At 34.7% G+C, this 20,063-nt stretch overlaps 1 protein-coding gene across 1 annotated transcript; it reads right to left on the bottom strand.

The window, feature by feature from the left end:
* Positions 1–935: 935 nt before the first annotated feature.
* LOC128221887 (prolyl 4-hydroxylase subunit alpha-1-like) lies at positions 936–17,408 on the bottom strand. Its single transcript, XM_052930546.1, has 14 exons — positions 16,995–17,408; positions 14,124–14,287; positions 13,439–13,574; positions 12,845–13,052; positions 12,099–12,150; positions 11,803–11,951; positions 5,176–5,340; positions 4,536–4,597; positions 3,498–3,618; positions 2,548–2,598; positions 2,048–2,152; positions 1,726–1,794; positions 1,294–1,390; positions 936–1,102 (listed from the first exon to the last, which is right to left on the bottom strand). The coding sequence occupies exons 1-14, from the start codon at positions 17,174–17,176 to the stop codon at positions 1,017–1,019; spliced, it is 1,647 nt and encodes a 548-aa protein (XP_052786506.1). The 5' UTR covers positions 17,177–17,408; the 3' UTR covers positions 936–1,016.
* Between the last annotated feature and the right edge of the window lie 2,655 nt (positions 17,409–20,063).

The following is a 20,063-nucleotide window of genomic DNA, read 5'->3' as shown; positions in this document are numbered from 1 at the left end:
CAAAAAAACAACAACACAGTCTTAAATCCGGGGAAGTATTTTTTTTATCCCAAACCTTATTTCAATTGCAATTTATTTCAGCTTAACAAACAAAAAAGAATACAATATGTCAACACTAGACATGCTGCAACGACACAACATGCCTACATGTCTTCATATTACTTCAGTTTCTTACGCGTACGTTTTTCAGAGATAGGGGCGAAAACATGCTCTATTCAAAGGGGCGTGCCTTGTAAGTAAACACAACTGAGTTTTACTTCAATAAACGTTATCCTTTATTTGGAAATCTTTCTGAAAATTGATAATTTAATTTCCATAAAAAAACTCTAAATAAACAAAAGCATATACATATTTACAAATGTAAGAATAAAAATGAGTGTCTTTTGTCTTCCAATACTTATGTGAAAAAATACAGAAACAATCTCAGTAGCCAAAAGTTTAAACATAAACCCCGTTTAATGGCACTGGGTAAACGCCACAGACATACAACACAAAAACAAAAATACAAACAAGAAAGATCAACAGCACAAAACTCCACAAACAGCACAGTGCATATATACTATATAAAAAGACTAGGTATGTTTATGAAGGATTGTTAGCGCCTTGGAACGGTCAGTGAAATGTAAATTTACGCGTATTTAAATTAGGCAAGCGAAGTATTAATGAATTGACGTGTGTTGTTATTAAATGCATTTGTTGGATGCCCAACGATTTCGGTATAGGAATCATTTTTATTGCGAACGCTATGATGAAAATCTTAATGGTAGCCTAAAAACATTTTTGTTCTTTCTTAAACTTGAAAAACAGGTGCGATAAATCAATAGAAACATCAACTTGGTTTGACCTTTATTTTCTATATTTTGAATATTGACTGAATTGAGTGCCATGAATGTAGAAATACAAAAATAATAGGAACACTTCGTGAGCAATTTCATTTATTTTATTAAAATCTTTGATGAACAATACATGTTATTGTAAGTGTTACACACAAAGCCTTGCAAACACTATACGTTTCTTCAAAGTGGTCCGTCAAGAGCGTTCATGTTTTTCCCGCAAGTTCGTTTTAGAACCTGGCCTGTCTCCCGAATCCACTTGTTGGATACTGAAAATATAAAGCTAAGATCTTAAGTCCTTAACTATTTAGTATTTAAAATATTACATTTGAGGATTTTTTCATATACTTCGATTAGAAGTAATTTATGTATAATATACAGAAGATGTGTGACAAAAAAAAAACGAAATCCTTTTTTATTTTATTTTTATGATATCATTATATTAAATGCGCAACCCTACTCCATTTAGACCCAATAAGGACCGGGCATCCCGCGTGTTCGGTCCAATGGTCGTGCACTCCAGCTCTGTCAATGTTGTACCAGAACGCCGCGCCTCCCTGGTAAGAACCAACTCAGTTGTAAACAGAAGGTAAGACTTTAGGTTTATCTGAGTTTGCTATGCATATTTTCAAAGTACAATATTAATTTTTATGATTTGTCATTTGCTTTTTTCATCGACAAATATATAGAGGATACAGAACATGTACTTTCTCTGACGATAATTTAAATGCATCAATCTGGTTCATTTACGAAAAAAACAATATTTTATAATAGTCAGTGCTTATACTGCATCAGCACTGACAACATATTCAAATTGCAAGAAAGGGAAAAGGTACACAGTATTTGTAAAAAAAATATATCGTCTGTACGTTATGTTGTCTCCAAATGTTACCTTGACAACTGGAACTGTAATATTAAGCAACGTAAAAACCGTGTTCCCTCCAGCTTGCACATTGCTTAGCTAAAATTGAAAAATATGTACACCAACTGTAGCTGTCCTAGCATACCTTATGATGATTTAAAAATATGAATTATTGAAAAATGTGTTATAAACATGTATAACCATTATCAAATTAAATATCGCCCTTTGATGCTTTTATTCAATGTTCATATCAATTTATGGGAACAGCTCGAAGAATATAGAAATGCCATGATTTAGTAGTAAACTTGATCATCAATGACGTGTTTGTTTTATTTCCGATATTTATTTTTACATAGTATATCCATGTAGCAGTTCTTTCCCCACACAAGAGGTCGTACAGCGGGTAGCCCTTACTCTGTTCCTCGGGAAGGGGGCCGAAAGACAGCAGGGGCGTCTCCTGTTACATGTGAATATGAGTGTGAACACACATAATAAATACAATATGCAATGTCCGTCCAGTGTACATAGTGACACAGATTGACATGATATAAAATAACAGAGATGCGCTCTGTTACCATCTGCGATAACACACATACAATACAAGACAATATGTCCGTAAAATATACGAAGTGTCTCCTGTTTCATGTAGACATGATAGTGATTAACAGGAAAACGCCCTGGCCACACGTCAGTCATGACGGTTGCAAATGCCCTACATTATTTCTAACGACTGTACAGTATATTATAAATGCTAATGTGGTTAAAATTCTAATTTATGTCATAATGTTATTTTTAGTCTCAATGTTTTTTCTGATCATATTAAATTGTATTATAAATGATTCGCACACTTACAAGATAATCGTGATGATCAGTGTACATGCCACCTATTCCATAATTCAGAACCTGCAAAAGGCAATTATCAGTATTCATGGATATGCCAGTGATTTCTAACTGAATACCTATGTGAAAAACTACAGAAACAAGCTCAGTAGCAAAAAAATGGACATAAACCCGGTTTAATGAACTCAACAGACCGGATCGAGAGTGATGTACTAAGACAGAGGACCTTGGCAGCCACAAACACTTGGTAAACATGCGGCGAAACTTTTCTTAGACATCGCGAATAATTTGTCTATTGTCAATTTACCCATTTTTTTATCATTGTCACTTAACTTTTACCAGCCTTGGCTGTTGGGTCAGATAAATGCCATGATTTCGCTCACTTTTTTAATCACAACCGTTGACTGTACATACTATTTAAACATAAAACTGATTTTATGTAAATGTCAAGTTCTAATTTCAGGCAAGAAAAGGCAAACGAATATCAAGTTAAACTTTAAATCAAAACTAAAGTTAATCATGACTTACAGGCTCATACATTTCTAAAGCTGTAAATGGTTAATAAAATACTTATAAACTTGTTTCATGATTACAATAGCTTTAAAAATGCACCTTTCTTTGCAACGGTTGTTTTTGGAATGCCTAATGCACGAGCCAGGTGAGGAGCAGGGTATACGCTTTCATTAATTAATCACTAGTTTAGATGTTAAACATTCATGCAAAGCCTCGGGGCATACGGACCAGATGCATATGTAGCCATCCCGACCTTCTCGTAGCCAGGTTTTCGGTAATATTGCGTTCAATTACAATTCACTAGCGTTAGCCGGCGTTTAACATGCATGGAACGCATCGGTTCATACGGGCCAAGAGTTCCTGCGATCATTTGGACATTCTCGTAGCAAGGATCGGAACGTCATTGCTTTTAATTGCAATTCCATGTCGTTAACGGACATTTACAATACCTGGAATGACTCGGAGTCGGCACACGGGAGCAAGTGCTGCATGACGTTGAGGCCTGTTATCATCTGTATCCGCATACCGAGACGCTTGATAAGAGGATCCACTGTGTCCGCCATCCACGCCCTTTGCCATAGAAGCAAAAGTCTTGATTAACACTTTCCAAGTATAAATTAGTCTTAAATTATAAAGTACTTGTTAATTTTCATCAATCTGAAGAGTCATCTGACTTTTTTAGTAAATACATGACTTTCTTCTTCAAAGAACTCTTCACATTAGATGTTTAAACTGTTTATTTTATGTTTCGGAATTGTGTTGTGCAATGCAAAAGCGGGTTTGAAGGACAAAGAACCTAATGTGTCAAAATACCGATCGATTTATCTGCTTGTTCATGCTCAGATGTTTTTAAGAGCTTTGGGATTTTACGAATGTAGAGTAAAGTTCAAAACGATTTTGCATTCAAACACAAATGTAATACAAGAACAAAAATGCGTCTAGGCGCCAAAATAGTTGAAATATAAACAGCAACAGCGTATTGTGGCTTTATAAGGGTGTAACCCTTCTTTCAGTACCAAATATTCCTTTATTTTACATCCGAAATATGCGAAACAACTACTATTGAACGATTTTGGCTGTGGGCGTACAGAATAAAAGGATTTTGAGTTTCTCCAGGTAGCAAGGTCGATCATGATTCCAGCATACTTCGTCAAAGATTCCTGAATACCAAGTAGCAAAAATAAATATTTTAGCCTATATTGTTGTTTCTATTTTAATAAATATATTTTTGCATCCACGAAATTAAACTCTTTTTTGAAGTCCTTCTTATTCCAAAATATATCACCAAAAAGACATTGTTTTTTTAACAGCCAGACGCACATTATATTCATATTGTTTAACAATTAATTCGTAAAATGTTCATGCATTATGCTACCCAAGCTAGCAGACCCATGAGTTGCATTTGTGACTGGATCCGATTTCCAAGACGTAGTTTCAAAAACATAGATAGCGTTGTTAAGTTCGGAAACTTCAAAAGCTATGCTTACGTTTCACTGACTCGTACATCTCGCACTGTGCTCATAGACGATGAGACACGCGACTCTTTCATCTGAATTGAAAGTAACATATTCAAAATCATTTAAAACAACAGGCGCAAGTCTGAATAGCCTAAAATGTTATCAATGTCCCGTTAAATGGCACAAGGATCGAGGCAAATCAAACACACTGAAAACAAGTAACCAAACCTTGATGTAAAGGACTACACAACTTGAAATTATGTTTAAAGGCATTAGCGTCAAGGCCACAAAGACACTAAACGAGAAACATACAACACACAAATTACATGAATATCAACATATCGTTATTGGTGGATGTTGGGGCAACAAACTAAGTTAAACATGCAGTCATTTTTTTCATAACTGCAATATTTACTATAAGAAACTAAAAGCAAGCGTGGTGATATAGAGAGACGTGCCTTCATCAACAAACTGGTTCGAGTTTTGTTTATCACATAGATGGCTAAATAAGAACTGCACTAAATAATCTCAATTTTTTTTAAAAAATGGCAGCTATATATATATATATATATATATATATATATATATATATACACACACACACACACACAGGAGACAGGTATGTAGTTTGTCAGCGGTTAGTCAACTTCTTTCAACTATTGTTACATACCCTGATGACAGCAAGCTCTTTGAACTGTTCGATTTCTTCGTCAGATATCAAGTTGTAAAGGAGCGAAATGCGTGGTTTTAAATTAAGAATCTCTTCCTTGACACGGTGATAGGGCGTGGTTACCTGCCTGTAAAGACAGTACAACCTGGATGTAACACTCACGTCCTGGAAACAACGATGAAAAGTATGTTACTTTTATTCATTTATTTTTTTACAGCAATCTAGACATGAAGGCTATAAAGAATCTCTGATTTTATTAAACGCACCATTTGTTTGCATTGATAAGTATTAATGAGTTCCCCTTTCTTAATTGCTGCAATGGTAATTGTGAATGTGTTCCCCTTTCTTAATTGCTGCAATGGTAATTGTGAATGTGTTTCCGTTTCTTAATTGCTGCAATGGTAATTGTGAATGTGGTTCCGTTTCTTAATTGCTGCAATGGTAATTGTGAATGTGTTCCCCTTTCTTAATTGCTGCAATGGTAATTGTGAATGTGTTCCCTTTCTTAATTGCTGCAATGGTAATTGTGGATGTGTTCCCGTTTCCTAATTGCTGCAATGATAATTGTGAATGTGGTTCCGTTTCTTAATTGTTGCAATGGTAATTGTGAATGTGTTCCCCATTCTTAATTGCTGCAATTGTAATTGTGAATGTTGTTCCGTTTCTTGTTTGCTGCAATGGTAATTGTGAATGTGGTTCCGTTTCTTGTACCGATCGTCGGTAAGTTTCACTATTACACCGACAGAGAAAAGATACGACAAAAATCGTACGACGAAGGCGTAAAAAAACAACTCAAAGAGGCCAGGCAGGGGGTCGGTGTTCAGAGACCGCAACAGACCAGGGATGCCAGGAAAGCGTTATTTGATATCATCAAAGCCGAAGAATCAAACGGAAAAAATGTAAGGCTTGCTGGAAATAAACTTTACGTAAACGGCAACCTCTTCAAGACATACGTCAACGGGAAAGTATGCGATCCTCCACGTTACAACGCACAGGGCCAGAACTAGGGATGTCAGGAGAGTGATTTAAAGATCCTGTCATGGAATATTAATGGACATTCACGAAAATTAGCAGACCCAGACTTTCTTAATATATATTATTTATTTGAAACTTGGTTAGCGAATAACAACAAGATTAATTTAAACATTAAAGGATATCAAAGTGAACATTTATATGGTAATAAATCATTTAATACAAGGAAAGGAAAAGGAAAGGTAGATATAGCGGTGGTATTTCAATTTACTATAAAGACTGTTTAAGGAGTAAAATAAGCATTGTGAAGAAACATCAGTGCGGTATAATATGGGTTAAATTATGCAGTTCATTGTTTAAGTTTGATCATGATGTATACTTCTGTAACACATATATTTAACCGCAAGGTTCCACTGTTTTAAACCAAAATGATATAGATTTTTTCGATATTATTGAATCTGATATTGAAAGTTTTAAATCTCTTGGCAAAATATTTATTTCAGGTGATATGAACTCAAGAACAGCGGATTTATCCGACATATTAGATTTTGACAAATACATTGATTACGATGACAGCTATATGTCAAATATTGTTGATATTAAACCACGTGTCAATAGGGATCAAGTGATCGATTCGCACGGGCAACGTTTGATCGAGCTTTGTAAATCTACCTCGCTTCTTATTGGTAATGGTCGGTTACACAATGATAACGGCGACTTTACATTTCATTCACTAAATGGCTCGAGCACAGTGGATTTTTTTTAGATAAACATGATTTTGAATACATAAGTGACTTTAAGGTATTAGAACCGAATGAATTCTCGGATCATAATGGAATTAAAATACATTTACAACGTTATATTTACCAGCAGCCCGCGACTAATGTAAAAAATGCGGAACGAATTATTAAATGGGATGAGTCTAAGATAAATGCTTTCCACGATCTTCTTTTAAATAGAGAAAATGTCGAATCTATGCAAACTCTTACAGAGCGTATTGAAAACTACACTCCAGACGAAAATTTAGATAATATTGTTATACAGTTTACTGATCTCTTGCAAGAAAATGCATTGAATATTTTCGGTAAAACTCGTCGTAATTTTGATAAGAACATAACTAATCATGCAAAAAAGAAAAAAATGGTTTAACGAAGAATGTTACAGCGCTAGAAAACAATATACGATTGCAAGAAATGTGTTTTTAAAAAATAAAACAAACGAAAATAGACAACATTTTGTAAACACTAAAGCTAATTATAACCGAGTTAAGCGAAGAGAAAAGAATAAATTTAAAACTAGAGAAAAGAATACACTACGTAATTTAGCAACAAAACAACCAAGACAATTCTGGAAAAAGATCAAACAGCAATACAAAAGCAATAATAGTAATGCCGAAAATCTGAGTGTTGACGACTTATACTCTCATTTTGAGACCTTGTATGGTACTGAATCATATACTAATGCTGACAATGATACCCATAATCCGATTATTAATTATGACGACGAATTGGACATAGATATAAACTACGTTGAACTTAAACACGCCGTTTTTTCACAAAATAATAATAAAAGTTCGGGCAATGATAACTTAATCGCAGAAATTTTTAAACATTCTTTCGATCAAACATCTGGATTTCTACTCAAACTGTTTAATACTCTATTTAATAACGGCGAATATCCAAACTCATGGGGACTGGGCATAATTGTACCAATCTTCAAAGGGGGGGACATAGAGGATCCCAAAAACTACAGAGGAATCACTCTGATAAATATTATAGGAAAAATATATTCACAGGTACTATTAAATAGGCTCACAAAATGGTCAAAAGAACATGAAAAAAATGATAACGAATCAGTTTGGTTTTCAAAAGGGAAAGTCTACAGATGATTGTATTTTCATTTTACAGTCAATTATTTCTAAAACACTTAGCTCGAAAAAGAAATTGTATTGTGCGTTTTTAGATTATGAAAAATGTTTCGATAAAATAGATAGATTACATCTATGGCAAAAACTAATAAACGAAAATGTGAGTTCAAAAATGGTAAAGGCGCTTCAAGCTATGTATAGCGTTGTCAAATCTTGTGTACGGTATAATTCGAACACATCACGGTATTTTGAATCAAATATCGGTGTTAAACAAGGGGATCCAAGTTCCAGTCTAATGTTTTTATTTTTCGTGAACGACATTATAAATAATATTAACGCTGATATAGCTGGTATTTTTACAGCAAATGAAATCAAGATATTTTTGTTACTCTTTGCAGATGATGCGGTGTTATTCGCTCAAACACCAGAAGCATTACAGTCTATGTTAAATGACCTGGAAAATCCTTCAAATATTTGGGCATCCACTTCTTTAAAAATGGCAATTGGTTTAGAACACAAAAGCGACTAGCACAGCACGCTTCATACGCACTCCATAACTTATTTATCGTTTTCAACCAAATCGAGTTACGTTCAATTGATAAATGCAAACTATTCGACAGTCTTGTTTCACCAATTATTAACTATAGTGCAGAGGTATGGGGAAATCACGAATCTAAAAATATAGAAATAATCCATTGTAAATTTCTCCGAAAAATTTTAAACGTAAAAAAGTCGACCAATTTAGACGGATTATACGGTGAACTTGGGCGCTTCCCTATGATAATAGCTAGGCGATTAATAATGATAAAATATTGGATTAAAATATTAAAATCAAATAATGCGTTATTGGTAAATGCATATACATTTCTCAAGACTGACGCTGATAACAATAACATATATGGAGGCAAAAATTGGGCTAATCAAATTAAAGTAATATTAAACCAAATAGGTATGACAAACATCTGGCAAAATCAATACACTGCTGATATCAGCTTTGAATTAATTAAACAACGCATCGTCGATATATATAAGCAAACTTGGTAAATTGTTACTGTGTCTTTTTGTAACATGACACCTACTTACTTTCTTGAATGTTTGACCTCTCTGTAAATAATCTGTGTCTTCATTGTTCCATATTGTACTTTATTATATGGCTATAAATGTGCACATGCCGTTTAATGCTGAATAAAGATATGTTATGTTATGTTATGTTATGTTTGCTGCAATGGTAATTGTGAATGTGTTCCCCTTTCTTAATTGCTGCAATGGTAATTGTGAATGTGTTTCCGTTTCTTAATTGCTGCAATGGTAATTGTGAATGTGTTTCCGTTTCTTAATTGCTGCAATGGTAATTGTGAATCTGGTTCCCTTTCTTAATTGCTGCAATGGTAATTATGAATGTGGTTCCGTTTCTTGTTTGCTGCAATGGTAATTGTGAATGTATTCCACTTTCTTAATTGCTGCAATGGTAATTGTGAATGTGTTTCCGTTTCTTAATTGCTGCAATGGTAATTGTGAATGTGTTTCCGTTTCTTAATTGCTGCAATGGTAATTGTGAATGTGTTTCCGTTTCTTAATTGCTGCAATGGTAATTGTGAATGTGTTCCCCTTTCTTAATTGCTGCAATGGTAATTGTGAATGTTTTTCCGTTTCTTAATTGCTGCAATGGTAATTGTGAATGTGGTTCCGTTTCTTGTTTGCTGCAATGGTAATTGTGAATGTGGTTCCGTTTCTTAATTGCTGCAATGGTAATTGTGAATGTGTTCCCCTTTCTTAATTGCTGCAATGGTAATTGTGAATGTGTTTCCGTTTCTTAATTGCTGCAATGGTAATTGTGAATGTGGTTCCGTTTCTTGTTTGCTGCAATGGTAATTGTTACTGTGGTTCCGTTTCTTAATTGCTGCAATGGTAATTGTGAATGTGTTCCCCTTTCTTAATTGCTGCAATGGTAATTGTGAATGTGTTTCCGTTTCATAATTGCTGAATGGTAATTGTGAATGTGGTTCCGTTTCTTGTTTGCTGCAATGGTAATTGTGCATGTGGTTCCGTTTCTTGTTTGCTGCAATGGTAATTGTGAATTTGTTTCCCTCTCTTAATTGCTGCAATGGTAATTGTGAATGTGGTTCCGTTTCTTAATTGCTGCAATGGTAATTGTGAATGTGTTTCCGTTTCTTAATTGCTGCAATGGTAATTGTGAATGTGTTTCCCTTTCTTAATTGCTGCAATGGTAATTGTGAATGTGGTTCCGTTTCTTAATTGCTGCAATGGTAATTGTGAATGTGTTTCCGTTTCTTAATTGCTGCAATGGTAATTGTGAATGGTTTCCCTTTTTTAATTGCTGCAATGGTAATTGTGAATGTGGTTCCGTTTCTTAAATGCTGCAATGGTACTTGTGAATGTGTTTCCGTTTCTTAATTGCTGAATGGTAATTGTGAATGTGGTTCCGTTTCTTGTTTGCTGCAATGGTAATTGTGAATGTGGTTCCGTTTCTTGTTTGCTGCAATGGTAATTGTGAATGTGTTTCCCTTTCTTAATTTCTGCAATGGTAATTGTGAATGTGTTTCCCTTTCTTAATTGCTGCAATGGTAGTTGTGAATGTGGTTCCGTTTCTTAATTGTTGCAATGGTAATTGTGAATGTGTTCCCGTTTCTTAATTGCTGCAATGGTAATTGTGAATGTGTTCCCCTTTCTTAATTGCTGCAATGGTTATTGTGGATGTGTTCCCGTTTCCTAATTGCTGCAATGGTAATTGTGAATATGTTTCCGTTTCTTAATTGCTGCAATGGTAATTGTGAATGTGGTTCCCCTTTCTTAATTGCTGCAATGGTAATTGTGAATGTGTTCCCCTTTCTTAATTGCTGCAATGGTAATTGTGAATGTGTTCCCCTTTCTTAATTGCTGCAATGGTAATTGTGAATGTGGTTTGGTAATTGTGAATGTGGTTCCGTTTCTTAATTGCTGCAATGGTAATTGTGAATGTGGTTCCGTTTCTTAATTGCTGCAATGGTAATTGTGAATGTGTTCCCCTTTCTTAATTGCTGCAATGGTAATTTTGAATGTGTTTCCGTTTCTTAATTGCTGCAATGGCAATTGTGAATGTGGTTCCGTTTCTTAATTGCTGCAATGGTAATTGTGAATGTGGTTCCGTTTCTTGTTTGCTGCAATGGTAATTGTGAATGTGGTTCCGTTTCTTTTTTGCTGCAACAGCCATTGCATTTAGTTATTTAGAAAGTGCTTTCCTCTCTTTTTGAGCGCCATGGTTATTGCAATTAACATTGTTATTGTTAATTGTGGAAATGTTGCCAATTCTTCTTTTATTGCAACGATTATTTCATTGATGTGAAATGTGAATGCGTTGCCATTTTCTGTTGTATTGAAATGGATATGTGAATGTGTTGGCCTTGCGTATTTGTATGTAGTGATCATTGCATAAAATTTGTGTTTATTGTGAATGTGTTTGATTGCACTGAACATTTGAAGTTTCTTGCTTGACAGCAACGGTTATTGCAATGATGTGTATTGTGAATTTGTAAACCTGTCTCCTATGTTTACAGCAGTCATTAATAACATTGATGTTTGTTATGAATGACGTTTACTTTTTGGTTTGTATTGTACTTGTTTAAAGCCACAAAAAATATGTGGATAGACGTTCGGTTGTATACATTTTGAATTTTGACATAAACATATTAAATATATATATAAATATATAAACTGTTTAACCCATATGAATCATCACTCATACAATATGAATAAATATCTATCATCGCAAACCGAATTGTAGTACTTACGCGGAGACCTTCACCTCTGCATAATTTCATTCTATGGCTCTCTCTTGGAGTTATAGAGTCTTGCAGTGTAATATTTTCAGATGACTTCTCGGCCTCTTGAACTTTCATAGAATAATACTTCAGGTCACGTTCTACGCTTTTGCTGTATTCTAAAAATAATGGAAAAAACCCAGTATAGATCATATTTTAAAATATTAATATCTAATAGGTTATTTCCTACAGACAAAGTGTTAAAGTCCATTAATATCTATATTCAATTACATTCAACAAGAGTGAAAGGGTATTGTATAAGTTACCTTTTTGCAATTCGTTGGCAAGAAGGTCAACGGACTTCCATGGCATGCCGTACTAAAATTAATAAAAAGAGATTTAAAGTTAAGCAATACTATAAACCAAACAATGAAAAAGAGGATGACCATGTTTGAAGGCACAATGTCAAAGCCAAAAACTGAACGAGACACAGGGCTAACAAAACATCATAAAAATAGCACATATATAAAGACCATAGTCATTCCGCACATGCATTTAGGTTACCGCATTGGAAAGGTTAGTTAAACATGCAACAACGTTTTATACAAAAATATACACGTATACACAAGTCAGAAAAATATGTTGATCAAAATTAGAATGCAATGGTTAACTATGTAACGGTCCGCTGTAGGCGGCGGATGTGCGTTCATAGTATAACATTCCGTTATGGACGGAAGTACGTTCATAGTACGTATGTTTACTTGGTTGGTAATATGCAAAGCACGGGTTCTGTATGGATTGAGAATTAAATAATTTATTATATATAAAGACCAGCGGACCCCTTCAGGGTCGAGCATGCTTTTATCTGAAGGGTTCTGTTGGCCTTCTTATGCTCGCACGTTACAACTATAACATGGTTTCCCGTAACAGATATATCAATTATTTATGATTGATGTTGACTCAGCTTATTGTGAATATGAATCTATAAAATAATTGCAATGGGACCTTACAACTTGAGTGTTGTCCTCGAGCAAACATTTGATAGAGTAAATGTACATAACAGTAAGCCAACCCTCGAATAAGCAGACGTCAGCATATTCACAGCCCTTCTCCGCAAGACAGTGTCAGACCAAAGGTCTTCGTCCTCCTTTAGTGACGCCATTAACTGTTGAAGCCAAGTTATTTCTGCGTATAAATCCCCTCGTTCGCTTAGAGTGTTTGTTATGAAGAAAATGTCTTCTGCTGCCAAGGGTTGAGTAGTTGTGTTTGAAACACGTCCCCTGAAGAAAAGGAAAATATATCGATAAAATATCAGAGGTAATCTAGTTATTGCTGTAAGTCTATTAAAGAAACACATCACATTGGTTTATCCTGTTTTATCTGGGGGGGTTTCAACACGCACGCGTGCATGATAAAACACACGCACGCGCACACACGATAAATAAAAATAATTGATAACAGTAATCGCGTGACATTCGTAAGTTTGAGTTTCAAGCAATCGTAACTTCTCGATGTGCTCTAAGCACCGCGCCGTTTCGTGAAACAAAACTGAAACGAGTAAATATTTTCCCGGCTAAAATCATATAATACGATTTGACAGTAATACAAATATTCAGGTGGCGGATGCAACTTATTTGTGGAACAAGGCCAGGGAATATATTGTTACCTGAATAATTCTGTTAGGTTGAGATGATATGTCCTCCATAGGCGGACGAGAGCTATGGCCGCATGCTCGGCGTCGTCTTGAGTAACGTTTAACTCTTGCGTTCTTGACATGAGCATCTCCATGTCTTCAATGTACTCTTTCGGTATATGGATTAAAGCATATTGTATTTTCTATCTATTGTATGGTTACATTAATTGAACTGAGCTTTTGGTATATTACAGATCAAACTGTATTCTGATAAGATCTTACATACAATACCAATACATGGTAAGCAAAGTAATAGGTGCCGGAGTGACCATACATTTACTTCGATACCGTGTGCTTAATGACTCAAGCGTCAAATGCCAACACACAGGTAGCAGGCAGGCAAGAAACATGCAAGACAACTCGGGCAGTGAATTGGTTGAATTACATAAGTGGGAAGAAAACTAACCATGTGTAGGTAAAGATAGCTTTTAAGACAATATGTATTGTTCTATGGAATATAAACAGAGGAACTTATAATACTCTTTTCTCATTAATCCACTTAAAATCAGCGTGATATAAGCACGCATCAACAGCAAGATCAGCTTGTTGCTTTTCTTTTGCTGCCAAAAGCTCACTTCACGCACAACAACAAATATGTTCATACCGTGATTAAAACATTGTACAGGCTTGTTACAAAATGATGCGAATTACGCCTTACTCTTGCGGGGAGGGTTAAGCTCACATTCGTCACAGTTCATGATCGTTTCCACCTCCTTCCAGGTCGTGCTCCTACGGCGGATAAAGTCGAAGGCATCAATGGGATTCTCAAGGTAATTTTCCCGTGATGTGAGGTCAACAAGGGAGTCCAACTCGTCCAAAAAGCTACACATAAAAGGCAATGGTTTAGGTTGTAAAGGGTTGGTTTAAGTTGTGTTTTAGTTATATCAATGGTGTTTAAAACAGTATTAGCATGTGAAAAGCAGAATAAGTCAGAATTCTAAATGTCGATAGATAAATTGTTTAAGTATATTCAAAGTAAGGCATCTTTGAACAAATTTAGTTTTTTTGTTCGTCGGATCTTAGGGTGGTCTTTTGAGCGATGAGTGATATTAAAAATCACAAGACTGTTTTTCTACATAGTAATAATTTCCATAACACCCAGGTGCATGAATTTGAGTTTTATTGACTTGACTTTACTTTGTAGTGTATAGTGTGAGGTGTAAATAGATTGATGTCACGTGGCAGTGAAATTTTCGCGCCAAGCTGAACAGTATATGAGGACATTTTTAATCATAACAACTCGATTCTTTCTGAATAACCCTTTAAGTTGTTTTACGTAAAACGCATGTGTGTAAAACTTATCTTAAATTTAAAGTACGGTTAAAATATTGATCATTAAAGTTTCATTGATAAAAGAAAAATCGGGCATGAAAGAAAATGTATATGGATTTATTAACATAGGTGGAAGATTAAAAAATAAGTTTTTATTTTTTTCACGTTTGTATCTATGAATAAACATTTAAGCGTTAAATCCAAACAACTACAGTTTTGTTGATCATGGTGATTACTTTATACATAATACATTTCAAATACAACTATTGCAACAGCTTCAAATGCAATCACATATGCATATAGTTGGCGGATTGGAAATGCGTGAAAAGTAAACGAAAAGCCAAATACAAATATAAAATTATGTACTTAGTATTACATATATTGCATTAAATAAATTAGTTTTAAAGTTTTGGTTATTCTCAAGGCCCATAATTGAGCCCACGATACAAAACAAGAGCTGTCACAGAGACAACGCGCTCGACTATTCCGCCGCTTTTCATTGAAAGAATTGAATAGTTTTGGCGAAACATGCATGGATCATTGTATTACGTCTCAATTCAATAAATTAAGTAGTTGGTGAGACATTAACCTATATGTGCTTACATGCAAAACCTTGATCAAAATTTCTTAGTCGAATAATAAAGGGGCAAAATTATATTATATGCAAGAAAGAGTTATCTTGATTAATTCAGAAGGTAGAATGGCTGGGGGCCCTTGTATAAAGTTTCAATGCAATACATGTTGTATTTGCTGAGATATTAACGTAAATGTGGTTACATGCAAAACCTTACCCAGATTATTTTTTTTCGAATAAAAAGGGGCCATTATTTGAATTTAAGGCAAAATAGATTTATCTGCTTGGTTATATAAGTATATTGGATGGCTGAGTACCATTGTATAAAGTCTCAATGTAATACAGCAAGTAGTCGCTGAGATATTAGCCTATGTGTGCTTACATGAAAAACCTTAACCATAATTTTTAAGTCAAATAATAAAGCCCCATAACTTGCATTATATTCAAAAAAGTGTCATCTAACTTTATTGATTTAGTAGGTTAGATAGTTGGGAATACATATCTAAAGTTTCAATGCAATACATGATTATTTGCTGAGATATTGACTTAAATGTGGTAACATGCAAAACCTTAACCAGAATTTCTTAGTCGAATAATAAAGGGCAATTATTTTGCATTTAATGCAAACTATAGTTATCTCACTTGGTAAGTTTAGTAGGTTCGATGGTTGAGTACCATTGAATAAAGTCTCAAAGCAATACATCAAATGGTTGCTGAGATATTAATCTATGTCTGCTTACATGCAAAACCTTAACCAGAATTTCTAAGTCAAATAATAAAGGCCCATTATTTGCATTATATTTAAATTAGTGTTATCTAACTTTATTTATTAAGCAGGCTGGATAGTTGGGAATACATATCTAAAGTTTCAGTGCAATACATGATGCATTTGCTGAGATAATGACCAAAAGGTGCTTACATGCAAAACCAAAAGGTGTGACGCCAACGCCGATGCCGACACCGACGCGGACGCTTGGGTGAGTAATATAGTTCTCCTTATTATTCGAATAGTCGAGCTAAAAAGGGAAAAGTGCGTGCTGTAATGAAACAGCAAAACTCTCTGTGATGTTAAATGTTGATGTATTGTGATATTAGTATTCAATGTTAATTTATGTAAAGATAGTTACTAATACCATGTTGGATTTTTTTTCACTCAAATAACATCGGAATTTTCTAGAATTTGAATTTAAAATTAGAAGATTCAAGTTTTGTGTTTATATATTAAGAAAATTAACATCATGTATATACAAAAAACTTTCCAATATATCAGATGACATGAGTGTATTGACTATATACTCTGTGTGTTATTTTCATGCACTGAACAGGTCATTTACTTATGACATATTTACTTATCAATTTCACAGAAAACGGCAGTAAAATACAAACTCTTACAGGAACGTGACAAAATTTCCCTGAAAGTTGGACAGATAGCCATAGTAGTAGTTGGGATTTTATGGATACATATTATTTAATATCTAACAGATCTCTCATCCCAAAATCAAAAGTATATGGTTCATCTGTTGATCATGGCCAATCTGCATACCAAGTTTGATCATGGCCAATCTGCATACCAAGTTTGAGGTCTCTGTGCATTAGCGTTCTTTAGTTTTGATCGGAAACCATGGAGACGTACGGACAGACTACATACCGTCAATCGGGGGCCTAATAATCAATAAACAACACCTTCTGATTGAGTCCGGCACTTGCAGCTCCATGACGTCACTTTGCATGACGTAATTTCTCAGCATCTCGCGCATGCTTGCTTCAACTTCCGCCGCTCTCTGCATCCGCCATACAGAAGTGAAAATTGTGGCACACGTGCACGTCAAAAAAACAAGGAACACCTCAAATACGTTGAGAAACATTTTGAAGGAAATAAAAGTGTGAATTAAATATCAACTACAATTTAACTTCTAAAGTAAAATTTGAGAATTAAAATTTGCAAATTTACTGCAATATGTCATTAATTTTGATAAAACATTATCCAAGCTCAACTGTAATATAATAATCCGCAAAATATCATGCATCTAACACTTTGAGCAATTAAAAAAATACACGAAACGATGTATAGGGAGTACCTACATTTCATCCATAAATAACATATGGTGTAAGGACACTTCATCTGGGAAAATCAATATTAAAAAACGTAAGGTTATAATTAAGATTGCAACAGCTTGATCAGTTTATAATGAAACGGCATATTTATCTTTTGACCAAAGTTAGGTTCGAACGAAAATAAACGGGATGAAAGGAAAAATCATACACGTAGATTGAATGGTTAAAAGGCCATCTGTTCACAAATTCCATAAAAAAAGTAATCAAAACAGTATATGCGTGTTATATAATTAAAACCGCCAGGAGAACACCAATATTCCCATTTCGTATCACAGTTTTTGCCCTTCAATAGCGCCACTGCATAAGGTTTGTAGGCAATGTGTAAGCTGTCTGCATCCATCGTCCCTATCCATCGTCCGCATCCGCATTTTAAAACGGAAACTGTATCCATACGCTAATACATTGTTCTTGTACAGATATACTTTTATCCTGACGCTACAGTTTACTTAGAGAAAAAACACTTATTATATGTTTCACATCTGGCAGAATTCTGGTGATCAAATTCATCACCATTGGCTGAATTGTGGAAAAAAATCATCTTATTCAATATGGCCATATATTATATATATATATATATATATATATATATATATATATATATATATATATATATATATATATATATATATATATAATTTCAGCGTTATTGGTTAGAAAATTACCTTTCTGAAGTCGTGTTAACAGCAATAGTTTCTTAGTTCTTAGTCCAAAAATGCATGTAATATGTTATGTTATGATTAAGTTTCTGTGATATATGTTTAAGTGCTGCTTAATGTTAAAGCAGTTGATCTATGGATTAGGTATTACAAAATGTATGGTGAGTTTGTTTTAACTTGAATAATTATCATGTCTACTATTGGTTGAAGTTACAATTTGGCCATAGGGGTGTGGCCATTTTTCAACTGCATTATAACTATTGTTGTTGTTTTCTTTTTACCTCTGTTATTATGAATTCCAAGTGCCTTTTTTATGCCATAGGTATTATCATTGTCCTTGACAATGCGGCCATTGGGGTGTGGCCAACCAACAATGCATAATATTTTATTTAGCTTTCCTTACGTATTGTTCATATTGTTTTGCTAAATTTTTGCCATATTTTGCTTCACTGTTCACCTTTTTTGAAACTATTGTTATGTAGTCTCTACCATCCTGGCCATTGGGGTGTGGCCACGTTTGTTTCCATATTATTCATTCAGCCTTTTGTACATAGTTGGTAACACATCTCTTTTCGGTACTTGCACAGCCTCGCTTCCTTGGTTGGACGTGTTTGTGGGCGATTGCCGTCCAACTTTGTGATCGCTTTTTAAACTCTACAAACCTTTTTCCTAATTTAAAACTTAAAAAATAAATCCGTCTGGCAAAATCTATATCTGCCAGACATTTTCAACCATTTCGGAGTTACTCTTCCTTTTCCCTTTTGCCACAAATGAACTGCGGAAACTTGGCTGTGCAAATATAAAATCATACTTTATAAGCCATTTATAAAGTGGTTTATATTTGTGAGACATAATATTATTATAATTTTCTTCATTGTATGTTGGCCTTGGAGGTTGGAGATATCGCAACATAAATAAGTTTAATGTAACCGCACATTATTTAGTGCAACATAACCTCTGTCATAAATTAGCCTCGTTTTGGATGCGCAGCAGCGAAAACTTTTCAGAGAAGTTTTACAAATTTATTTTATCAACCGCGAACCACCCCTCCACCCTCCATGCTATTTTATCTAGTTCGCTTATATGTTGCATACATTTTATTGGGGGCGATTGCCGTCCAACTTTGTGATCGCTTTTTAAACTCTACAAACCTTTTTCTAATTTAATACTTAAAAAATAAATCCGTCTGGCAAAATCTATATCTGCCAGACATTTTCAACCATTTCGGAGTTACTCTTCCTTTTCCCTTTTGCCACAAATGAACTGCGGAAACTTGGCTGTGCAAATATAAATAATTATCAATCAATTAATCAAATGAGCTGTCGATACTTACGTGGTGCAGCAGTGCCCTGTGTTTACTTCTACACACATGCGTATGATTTCTATTTTATTTGATCATGTTATTAAACAGGCATACTTCGAAAATCGGAAAATGTGGTACAGTGAACACTTTTTACTGCAAGCTGGCTACGATTACGTTTCGATATTGTGCGAACTGTGGCGCCATGAGCTATTCTCCCCGGATCCGAGTCGGACTTCTGCATGTTCTGAGATCTGCTAGCTTTTTAAGTACACATCGTTGCTTTCACTCACACTAAGAACATTTTGGTCCATGGTGGCGCTGTCGAGTACGTTTTGAGGCCGGAGTAACATAAATATTTTGATTTGCAACACACATCTTAATTTGCGAGAATAGTGTTCATTGGAGCTGTATGTCTTTATTAAAGCCATGCACCGAGTTACGCCCGTAACATTTGTGGCATGCCTCCATATTCATTAAAATATACGTTTTTCCTTATATGGCTACCTTCATGTAATTAAAAAGCGTACAATCGTCCCAGGATTTCTTCGATGCACTGTTTTACACTGTGATATACATGCAGTTTAGTATCAGAACATGAACGAAAATTATTGCCATACCGCTGTCCATGCCTTCTGGGAGGTCTAAGGTCGCCATGTGGCGCAGCAATACTGGGCAATG

Source organism: Mya arenaria, chromosome 2 (assembly GCF_026914265.1).
Source record: "Mya arenaria isolate MELC-2E11 chromosome 2, ASM2691426v1".
NCBI lineage: Eukaryota > Metazoa > Mollusca > Bivalvia > Myida > Myidae > Mya > Mya arenaria.
Note: the sequence above shows the minus strand (reverse complement) of the source record. Positions and strands in the feature narration are given on the sequence as shown.

Bases quoted from the DNA above. Each gene is read 5' to 3' on its own strand.
- LOC128221887 (XM_052930546.1), bottom strand. From the start codon at position 17,176: ATGTTTCTCAACGTATTTGAGGTGTTCCTTGTTTTTTTGACGTGCACG. The intron at 13,053-13,438 runs GTAACAATATAT...CCTTTTCTTCAG, and splicing joins AACCTAACAGAATTATTCAG to GGGACGTGTTTCAAACACAA. The intron at 2,599-3,497 runs GTATTGTAAATG...TGCCTTTTGCAG, and splicing joins CCGACTCCGAGTCATTCCAG to GTTCTGAATTATGGAATAGG.